This window comes from Prionailurus bengalensis, chromosome E3 (genome assembly GCF_016509475.1).
Source record: "Prionailurus bengalensis isolate Pbe53 chromosome E3, Fcat_Pben_1.1_paternal_pri, whole genome shotgun sequence".
NCBI lineage: Eukaryota > Metazoa > Chordata > Mammalia > Carnivora > Felidae > Prionailurus > Prionailurus bengalensis.
In genome coordinates, this window is record NC_057357.1 from 2,649,934 (window position 1) to 2,659,995 (window position 10,062).

The 10,062-nt window shown below is 66.1% G+C and overlaps 1 protein-coding gene across 1 annotated transcript; it reads left to right on the top strand.

Annotated features, from left to right (window-relative positions):
- Window positions 1–447: 447 nt before the first annotated feature.
- Window positions 448–9,253, top strand: LFNG (LFNG O-fucosylpeptide 3-beta-N-acetylglucosaminyltransferase). The gene is made up of 8 exons (XM_043559555.1): window positions 448–983; window positions 5,581–5,629; window positions 6,114–6,213; window positions 6,321–6,474; window positions 6,592–6,677; window positions 7,146–7,311; window positions 7,748–7,833; window positions 8,048–9,253. The coding sequence occupies exons 1-8, from the start codon at window positions 549–551 to the stop codon at window positions 8,112–8,114; spliced, it is 1,143 nt and encodes a 380-aa protein (XP_043415490.1). The 5' UTR covers window positions 448–548; the 3' UTR covers window positions 8,115–9,253.
- The last annotated feature ends 809 nt before the right edge of the window (window positions 9,254–10,062 follow it).

The following is a 10,062-nucleotide window of genomic DNA, read 5'->3' on the forward strand; positions in this document are numbered from 1 at the left end:
GCGCCCAGCGAGGAAGTCAGGACGGCTCCGGCGGGACTACCGAGCCCGAAGCCCCCGTGCCAGAACCCCGGTCACCGCGCTGAGGGCGCGCCCTCCCGCGTGCCAGACGCCCCGTGCAGCCCCGCCGGCGCTGGCCAGCCTGCTTTCCCCTTCGGGGCCACCGGGGCGGGCCCGGCCCCAAGCCCCACGCCCCTCGGCTGCCCGCGGGGGACGACCCGGGCGGGGCGGGGCGTGCACGTGCTCACAAGGGGCGGTGGGCCCTTTCCCAGACCCCCGCCGTGGCCCCACGTGGGCGCTGAGCGTCTCGGGGGGCGACCGGCGCGAGGTCCCGCCCCAGGGCCCGGGAGCCAGTGAGCGCGCGGCGGGGGCGGGCCCTCGAGGGGGCCACGCCCCCGGAGGGCGGAGTCCGGCGGGGAGGTTTAAGAGCGTGGGGCGCGGGCAGTGGACAGCCCAACGCGCCGCGGGACCCGGGATCCTGCGCGCCGGTCTGCGGGGCGGGGCAGGGCAGGGCGCACCGGGCAGGGCGCGCCGGGGGCCGCCACCCCACCATGCTCAAGCGCTGCGGCCGACGCCTGCTGCTGGCGCTGGCGGGCGCGCTGCTCGCCTGCCTACTGGTGCTCACGGCGGACCCGCCCCCGCCCCCGGTGCCCGCCGAGCGCGGCCGGCGAGCGCTGCGCAGCCTGGCGGGCCCCGCGGGGGCGGCCCCGGCTCCCGGGCTGGAGGCGGCGGCGGCGGCGGCTCCCGCTGCGCTCGCCCGCGAGGTGCACAGTCTGTCCGAGTACTTCAGCCTGCTGACCCGCGCGCGCAGAGACGCGGGCCCGCCGCCCGGGGGCGCCCCCCGCCCCGCCGACGGCCACCCGCCGCCCCCAGCGGAGCCGCTGGCGCCCCACGACGTCTTCATCGCGGTCAAGACCACCAGAAAGTTTCACCGCGCGCGCCTCGACCTGCTGCTGGAGACCTGGATCTCGCGCCACAAGCAGATGGTGAGCCCCCACGCCTGGGCGGGGTAGGGGTGCCGTCTTGCGCAGCTGGTGGCAGTATAGGAAGGGCGCCAGGCTGCACTCTGTCCAGCCACCTGGAATATCTGGGGTGGTGACACCAACCCGTCCCTTTCCAGACCAGTCTCCTTGATGGGGTCACTCTCCCCATAGAGTTGTGGAAGTGTCAGATGGGGACCCTACTCCATCCAACTTCCAGAGTCTTGGATGGTATGCATTGACCCTACACCAGCTGCCAGTGCTTGGGGTTTGGTGCCCTGTGATGCTTCTTACGCCCTTCTCCTCCCCAAACTTTGGAGCGCATTAATAAGGTGCAGTTGTCTCCACACCACCCCAAGGCAGATTCTGAGTGGGGCATCCACCCTGGGCTCAGACCCTTCCCTGGAGAGGACGACGCTTTCGTCAGTGATGGGGTCAGGGTTAGAACCACCCCTGCCGCCCCGCATAGGGCTGGGAGAGTCTTTGCTGTGGAATGAAGACAAGTCTTTGCTAAAGATGATTTGCGTTTGGGGTGGGTGTGAGTGAGTCCTGGAGAATGTATCTGGAAAGAGAGCACTGGGTTTTGGGGGCCGGTGCGGAGACCCTCTCCCCACAGCGTAGGAATCTTTGGAGCCTGGAACCTTGTGCTTTACTGCACCCTAGTTGAGCACCAGCTTCCTCCACACATAATAAAGACACACCCCACTTTGAAAATCTCCCTCGGGGCTGCAGCAGGACGGTTGGGTTGGGGCGGGACAGGGCTGTGCGGGCCCTGCCGGAGGGCGGGAGGGGCAGCGGGGGAACGCCCCTGGGCTGGGAGATTCAAGGGACTAAGTGGGCGTTTGGGGTAAAGTTGAGGGACCCTTGTCTGGGACGAGGGCTCAGAGAAGACCCCACACCTGTTCCTCTCTGTTGGAACCTCAAGGCCTGGGATCTTCTGGGGTGGCTGAGCCCTGTTCGGGGACAGGGTTCTGGTGAGGTCATGATGGGGGCCGGGGTGGGGGGAAGGGTCCTCTCTGGTCCCAGCGTGGCGAGGGGGGCCCTGGGAGTCCCGTGGCAGCCTCCTGGGAAAGCAGCATCCCCTTTCCCAGGGGCTCAGCGGGCCGGCGGGAGGGGGCGGCGGGGGCCGCGGGTTTTGTTTGGCCGCCGGGCCGTTAGGATTCCCAGCGCCCGGCGGCTCTCACGCCGGCCGCTTGGGCAAGGTAACAAAGCCCCTTTCTCCAGCGGAGAAAGGCACCCGGCCTCTTGTGTGCAGCTATGCGCTCCATGGGAACCGCCGCTGGCGCGCTGGCCACTCAGGTTGCCTGGCGATGCGGGGGCCTGCGGGCCCCCCCATCCCTGACTGACAGCCCTTGTGGGGCACCATCCCTGAGCCGGGCACCCTACCCCCAGGACTCGGCCTTCCTGCCGTGTGACCTTTGGCAGCATTCAGCCCCCTCTGGACCGCCCCCGGGTTCTGAGCTCTGCTCGTCTTGAACTTTGGGGGCTTTCTCCAGCAGAGGGGATGTGGTCAGGGGGTCTCAGGTACGAGTCCCAGCAGGGGTGATCTTGGGCAAAGCCCAGGGCCTTTGTGACCCTCAGTCTCCTCATCTCTGATGTGGGGCAAGCATCGTCCTTCCAGTATGGTGTTGTGAAAGAGGGCGCCCAAACCTGGAGGCGGAGGGAATGAGCCCAACAGGTCCTCAGGAATCGGGGCGGGGGGGCGGTGTCACTGCCCTGGGCCCTGACGTCCCTGTTTAAGGGCCGCTCAGTTTCCTCTTTGACGGCTGACCCCAACCAGGAGAGGCTGAATCTGCCCCCCCACCCCCGCCCCCGGCATCAGTTCTTGTGTCACAACGAGCAAGAGTTCCTCACCTCCCCGTGTGGGGGAGGGGGTCCTCGAAACCGTCACAGCTGAGGGTCTTCCTCTCCCAGTCCTGTGCATGGTGATTCAGACCCACTTGGATGTGGAACACCCGAAGAAGTCAGGGCTTTGGTGGCGGAAACCCCAAAAGGCTGTGCAAGCTGAGAGTGGGCATCTGACTCACATGGAGGGTTGGGAGACTTCCTGGAGGAGGTGCCATTTGAGCTAGACTGAGAGCACCAGCATGGGGTATGTGTAAAACACTTCCCGCAATTGGAGTGATAGTAGGGGGGTGGGGGGGGGATGGCGGTCAGCAGGGACCACACTACGACAGTCCCTGAAGTCCAGGACGAGGGGCTGGACCTTCGGCCCCCACGTTCCTCCCCCACCCCTCCGAGGAGTGGGCCAGGCTGCCGCGGCTGCCACCACAGCGGCCACAATTGCTGGGGGAGAGCTTGGCATCCTGTGTTTCTTTGAATCGCAGCTCCAGGAACAATGCCGCTTCCTGTGGGTGTCCCCCCCGCCCGCGCTGGGCCAGCCCTGCCGCCCCTGCTGCCCCCCTCTTCCTCCTTCAGCCCCATCGTAGGGAAGTGGGGAGGTGGCCCGGAGGAGGGTGGTCTCAGTCCCTGGGAGGCACTTTGGGCTAGATTAGCACCACCTCTGCCCCCTGGGTGTGACCACAGGCTGAAGGCTGCCCCTCTCTGGTCCTCAGTTTCCCCACTGTCCACCCAGGTAGTACAGTGTCTACCTCTCAGGGCCGTTATGGAGACCAAAGAAAGGAGTCCGTCTCAGTGCTTTGCTCTGGGTACATACATGTGAGCTCTCGTTATGCCCATTTGACAGAGGGGGAAACTGAGGCTCTGAGCCACCAGGCAGCCTGTCCGTGGCTTTCTCTGCTGGTTGCCCTGATGCTGGGAGACCGGAGGCCTGGCACCCTCACACCCCCCACAGCCCCACCCTTCCCCGAACTCCTCTTCAGGCCGCCTGCCTTGCTCTCCCCGAAGCTGAACAAAGGTGACTTTAATCTCCGTAGCCTTGGGCTGGGTTTTTAGGGCACCACCAAAGCGCGGGAGAACAGGCCTCGCTTGATCTCATTAAGAAAGCATTTTCCTTTTAATCCAGCGACGGCAGTGCGCGTCTGCACTGGCCGGCCTGGGCCTCCCACAGCATTCCTGGGCTGAGATGCTGGGGAGTGGGTGGGGGGCTGGGTGCGAGTCTGTGCGTGCGGGCCGCCTTGGGGTGCCTGCAGGGCCCTGGAAGGAGGGGGTGCGTGCATGGAGAGGACATACCTGGGGCCTGCCCCTTCTCCAGCTCTAAGCCGGTGCTCAGCAGCTCATGGCCTCACCTGAGTGTGTGTCCGGGTCTGGGGTCAGGCTGGGCAAGGGGCTAGAGCCATCCAAAGGAGGGTGGGGACCCCAGGTGGGTCCCCCGGTTCCTGGGTGTGTGCTGTGCTCCGAGCCTCCGCATGCCAGAGCCTCCCTAGGACCCATAAAAGGAAACTGAGGTCTGGTGGGCACGGAGGTGGGCGGTCTCCCGCCGCCTGTGCTCAGAGCCCACCCCCCCCCCCCAACTTAGGCCACGGGCCCCAGGCTTTGCACTCAGCCATGCCCGGGTGCGCTGGGCGGCACGCGCTGGGCGGGCCAGGCAGAGGAAGGAACATTCCTCCCCGTGTGCTGACGGGCCCAGGCGGGTGCCGGCAGCTCCTGGCCCCGCCCCGCTGCCCGCCCCCTTCCTCGGAGCGCTCCTGGCAGGGGTGGCCCGGTGCTGGCACAGGTGGAGCCTTGATGTGGCCTTGGGCAAGGCCCGTCTGCCAGCCTGGATTTCCTTGCCGGAGCTGCGGGGGGGGGGGGGGGTGGAGGGTGAGGAGGGGAGCTGCTGGGGGTACTGCTCTGTGGGCTGGGGCACAGGCGGTTTCCTGCCTCAACCCTGCTGACCGTCGGAGTCTCCAGAGAACAGCGGTGGCTTCTTTGGCTCAGAGAAGGTGACCTGCCCGGCCAGTCACACCACCGCTCGGGGCGAGAGGGGCCAGGCTTCAGGGCCCGGCCCAGAGGACCGCAGTGCTGTGGCCGCACCCCTGCCCGTCGGACCTCTCGCCCAGCCCGGCCCAGTTAAACAGGCCAGCTGTATGGTAATGGGCAGCACGGCCACTCCCGCTTAACGCGGCCGAGTTAAGGCCAGCCCGGCGCCCCTCGCCGCGCGGCCCAGGACAAAGCTGGCGGACAATGCCTGGTGATTCATCCTCCCTCCGGGCCCTTTGTCCGCCAGGGCTTGGCGGCCGTCCAGCGGAGGCCTTTGTCCCTGACTGATTGAGACTTGGCTTCCCGAAGCCGACCTCCTCTGCCTGTCCCCCCACCACGGCCCTCTACCCCCTCCCACAGGCTAGGCGCTGTGTCAATAAGGGTGTGTGCCCCGCCAGGTGTGTGGGGTGGGCGGGGAGCCGGTTGCCTGGTGGGTGGGCGGGGCGCCCCACCTGGCTCGTGCCGGCACAGCCGCTGGGTGACCTCGGGCCCAGCTGTCGAACGGGGGGGGGGGGGGGGGGGGGTCTGCACGGGTCCCAGCCCTCCTTCTACTTAGGATGGGCACTTGAGACCCACTCCGTGCACCTGGGGAAACTGAGGCCCACAGAAGGACGGAGAGTGGGTGTGGCTGAGCTCTAGCTGCTGAAGCCCCAGGGTGCCCAGCCCTGGACGCCCCCCACCGTGGCCCCGGGGGCGGGGGAGACACAGAGCTGCCTATTCAAGACCACGTTTCTCCTTCCAGACGTTCATTTTCACCGACGGGGAGGATGAAGCCCTGGCCAGGCGCACCGGTGAGCCCCGGGCTTGGGGGGGAGGCGTGGGGGGCTCCACGCCTGGGAGGAACGCTTCCCTCCCCTCTGGAGAGGTCACCGAGGCCACGGGCCAGGGAGGGCAGTTTACTCAACTGGTTTGCTCAAGGCTCCGCCCTGCCACTCGGGGGGCCCCCCCACCCAATTCTCATGCAAATGAGGCCCTTTCAGCTCCCGGGGCCCTTTGAGCTGATGTGGCGGCAACAGGTGGCCGGTGCTGGGAAAAAGCCGCCTGAATGGGCAGGGGCGGGATCGGGTTGTCCCGGAGGGGGTGGGGCTGGGGGGGCGGGCGTGATCTCCAGGCCTTGAGCCTTGTGCGTGGGGGGCGGAGGGAGGGGGCCGCTGCAAGGTACAGCTTGAACCCGGGGCGCCCTGGGACAGTCACCCACTCTGTCCCGCTCTGCTGTGGCCACCATCCTCCCCGAGCCAGCCCGGACCCGCTTACAGCCCCCTGCCTTGTTCACAGGCAACGTGGTGAACACCAACTGCTCGGCTGCCCACAGCCGCCAGGCCCTGTCCTGCAAGATGGCCGTGGAGTTCGACCACTTCATGGAGTCCGGGAGGAAGTGAGTGTTGGCCCCGGTCCCTCAGGTGCCTGCTCCGGAGGTCCTCCCCCCAGCGACGCTCTCTCTGCCTCTCTCTTCCTCTCTCTACCGGCCCTGCTTCTCTCCAGGTGGTTTTGTCACGTGGATGATGACAACTACGTCAACGTCAGGGCTTTGCTGCGGCTGCTGGCCAGCTACCCGCACACCCAGGACGTTTACATTGGCAAGCCCAGTCTGGACAGGCCCATCCAGGCCACCGAGAGGGTCAGCGAGAACACGATGGTGAGCGTTCCCCACCCCCTGCCCCCCACGCACAGCTGAGCGGAGTGGGGAGGAGGCCAGAGGTGTCCCCGTGGCCTGGGGTGAGGGTCTCACGGTCTCCTGTGTTCCCTCCTGCAGCGTCCCGTCCACTTCTGGTTTGCCACCGGTGGGGCTGGCTTCTGCATCAGCCGGGGGCTGGCCCTGAAGATGAGCCCGTGGGCCAGGTGGGTGCCCTGGGACACAGGTGAGGCCGCCCTCGGTCCCAAAGACCCCCCCCCCCCCCGGCTTGGTTTGGTTCACCTTCCCAGCTGCGGGTGCCCCGACCTCACGTGCGCAGGCAGGCCGCGTCACGTTCCCCACCACTGGTCCCCTCCCGCCTGCCAGGCACGAGGGCTGGTGTGAGCACCGGCCCCAGGCACCGTCGGGCGGGACTCCTTTCTGCACCCAGTCGCCCCCGGACTCAGAGTTGTCAGGCTGGCGCAGAGGAGGGTGCCGGGCTGGCCCGCGAGCCTGTGAGGAACGCAGACGGGGTCTGTACCCTGCTCCACAGGGGCGTGTCCCCCTCCCCTTGGAGCTGGCTTCTTCCTTCTGTGCTGGTGCTGCCTGGCAGGATCCTGCCGGGCTCCCAGTGGGCGGCTGGCTCCCGCCTCGCCTCAGCTCATCCCCTCTCGTCCTCTCCTCCCTTTCTGCAGCAGGGGCCACTTCATGAACACGGCCGAGCGCATCCGCTTGCCGGACGACTGCACCATCGGCTACATCGTGGAGGCCCTCCTGGGGGTGCCCCTCATCCGCAGCGGGCTCTTCCACTCCCACCTGGAGAACCTGCAGCAGGTGCCGGCCTCGGAGCTCCACGAGCAGGTGCGCCGCCCGCCGCCCGGCCACGAGCGAAGGGGCAAGCGGGCAGGGGAAGGAAGTGGGGGGAGGAGGGAGCGCTGGGTGGAGTCGCCATGGTAAATAGGGAAGTCGGGAAGGGCCGCCACTGGGATACCCAAACCCCCCACCGGCGGGACCCTGCTCACATCCCGTGCAACACTCCCACTCTGTGCCGTCTGGGGCTTTTCCGGCACCAGCAGACGACTCTGCTGGCCCTCGCCGAAGCCCCCGCCCTGGACCTCACTCCCGGCTTGTGCAGAGCAGGTGGGGTGGGTGCAGCGTGACTCACAGACCTTCCTTCTTGGTCCGGGGAGGCCGGAAGGCGAGGCCGTCCTGGCGCCCCGAACCACAACGGCCGGCTGTGGACAAAGCCGGGGGCGCGGGGGCCGCTCCTGGCTTCACTCTGCCCCTCCCCGCACAGGTGACCCTCAGCTACGGCATGTTTGAAAATAAGCGGAACGCCATCCACGTGAAGGGGCCCTTCTCCGTGGAGGCCGACCCGTCCAGGTGAGGAAACGGAGGCCCAGAGAGAGAGGTTGTGACCTACGTAGGGTCCCCTAGGGCGTCTGCCAGAGCGGGTGTGGTTGAGCGGCTTGACTACCAAGAGGGCGCCTCGACGCCCTGCTCATGCCGCGGGGGCCCCTCCTGGTGCTGCAGGTCGGAAGATGGGTGCTCGGCCCACCCTCCCCGCACGGACCGGCCCCCTGCTCTGTCCCCACAGGTTCCGCTCCATCCACTGCCACCTGTACCCAGACACGCCCTGGTGTCCTCACACCAGCATCTTCTAGCCGCCACGGCTGAGACCCCGTCCTCGGGCGCCCCTGGTATCCAAAGGGCCCGGGGACCCGTGTTGTGCCGCCCTGGCCTTGGCGTTCGAGGCTCCCCGGGGCTGTGCCTACGTCTGTGTGTGTGCCGTGCGCCGGTCCGTGGAGCAGACTGCTGGGCGGTCCTGTTCTGCCAGGGAGCGGGCAAAAGGGCCACTTGTCTGCGTTCCCACGTGCCTCGGGTCAGCGGGCTCCAGAGCCCCATCCCGGAAGCACGTGCCTGCATCGGAGGTCGCTCTGAGGGCAGTTTTCTTACCATCTCAGAGTCTTAGGGCAACATGGGGATTGGGGGCTGCTCTGCGTGGACCTGCAGGCTCTGTGCTGGGGCACCTGCGCCCTGAGATCCTGGCCCCTCCTCGGAGCCCCCGGGACAACTGAGTGTTGCTCAGTGCAGGGAAGCCGGGTTCTGTAGGGGGCGTCCCGAGCCCCCTTCTCCCACTGAGCTCTGGCCCAGGCACTGGGAAGCAGAGAAACAGCACCTGGGTCCAGCCACTCCCGTTAAGCCCCTAGGGGCCGTGTGGCTAGGGGAACAGTGGCTCCCCTCCCGGCCGTCCTGGGTGGGGAGTCTCTCCAGCCCTCTCTGGTGTCTTCTCTTTGTCTCTTCCCACGATGGGGAGACAGAGCTGAGCATTTTATCTCCTCTTTGAAGCAGAGAGAAAGTCGCCCATAGTGGGTGTGTCTGTAAATATTGTGACAGTATTTTTTTACTGTGCTGGTTTCTCATAAGGGGGTGGGTAAAAAGTAGGGTGTTTTGTCGTTTTTTCTGGGGGGGGGCAGGTATTATTTTATCTTTTCTGTGGATCAGAAAAAGCAGAAGCCAAACGTGAGATATCTTTGTCGTTAAAGCTGATGGAAATGTCTAACACTGCACGTATTTATATGTCCCGGGCTCTGGACTCTCCTCCCCCACCTCGTGCATAGTACCTGTCTCCTGCAGGCCCAGCTTGGTGCACCTGGCCCGTGGGATGTGTTTTGTCTTCTGTTTTTCCTTCTGCAAAGACATAGGTAGGAAAGCGACAGATAATGGGAAAGTTCTCAGGGAATTGAAGGGTGGTTGCTATGGTGACGTCCTTTGCTGTGAATAAAAGTGCTCTTTGGGGCAACCCCAGGGGGTCCTGGTTTTGCTGGAAGTTGGGCCTGAGGTGCAGGTCTGTCTGAGGTGGTTCCAGGGGACTGGGGGCTCAGGTACTCATGTGGGGGAGGTGGAAAGAGGGGAATCTGAATAGCTCCTTGCAGGTGCCTGAGAGGCGTGGCCAGCCCTGGGCCCCTCCCCCCCCCGTGGATGTGGTGGTGGGGGCGGTGGTGGGGGGGTGGCTGGATCCACAGGTCTCATCCAGAGGAGCAGCCCTAAGGCTTTGCAGCTGCAGCCTGTGTTGGCCTGGCTCTAGGGGCTGCAGGGAGCCCAGCCCTCCCTGCAGGAGGGCTGGGGGCTTGTTGTGGCCCAGCTCGGACCTCCTTATCTGGCTTCATCCCCATCACAAACCCAGAGACCATGTCCTTGTCCCATTTTGCAGATGGGCGAATTAAGGCTCAGAGCCAGTGACAGCCAAGGTTAGGTAACTGAACTGGGCCGGCAGGGTGGTAGAGACCTCAAACTCAGAGGCCTGGTGGGCCTTGGATCCCGGCCTCCCCTTGTGCCGGGCAACCCACACTCGATGATCTGGGAGCTGGGCCCCCATGCCACCCGGACAGGCCGCAGGAGGCTGGGCCAGGATGTCCCCGGGCCTTGTTTCCTACAACAACCAGCTCCCCGATGACCACTGCCCTTTCTTCCCCAAATCCAGTGGAGGGTGGCAGGAGTAGGCAGGGGCTGGTCCTGCCTCAGCTGCGGCTTCCCTCCCCAGTCCCCAGCAGCCTGGGGACAGCCCTTGCGCCCTCTTCCTCTTGCTGAGTCCCAGCTGCCTCGGCCCCT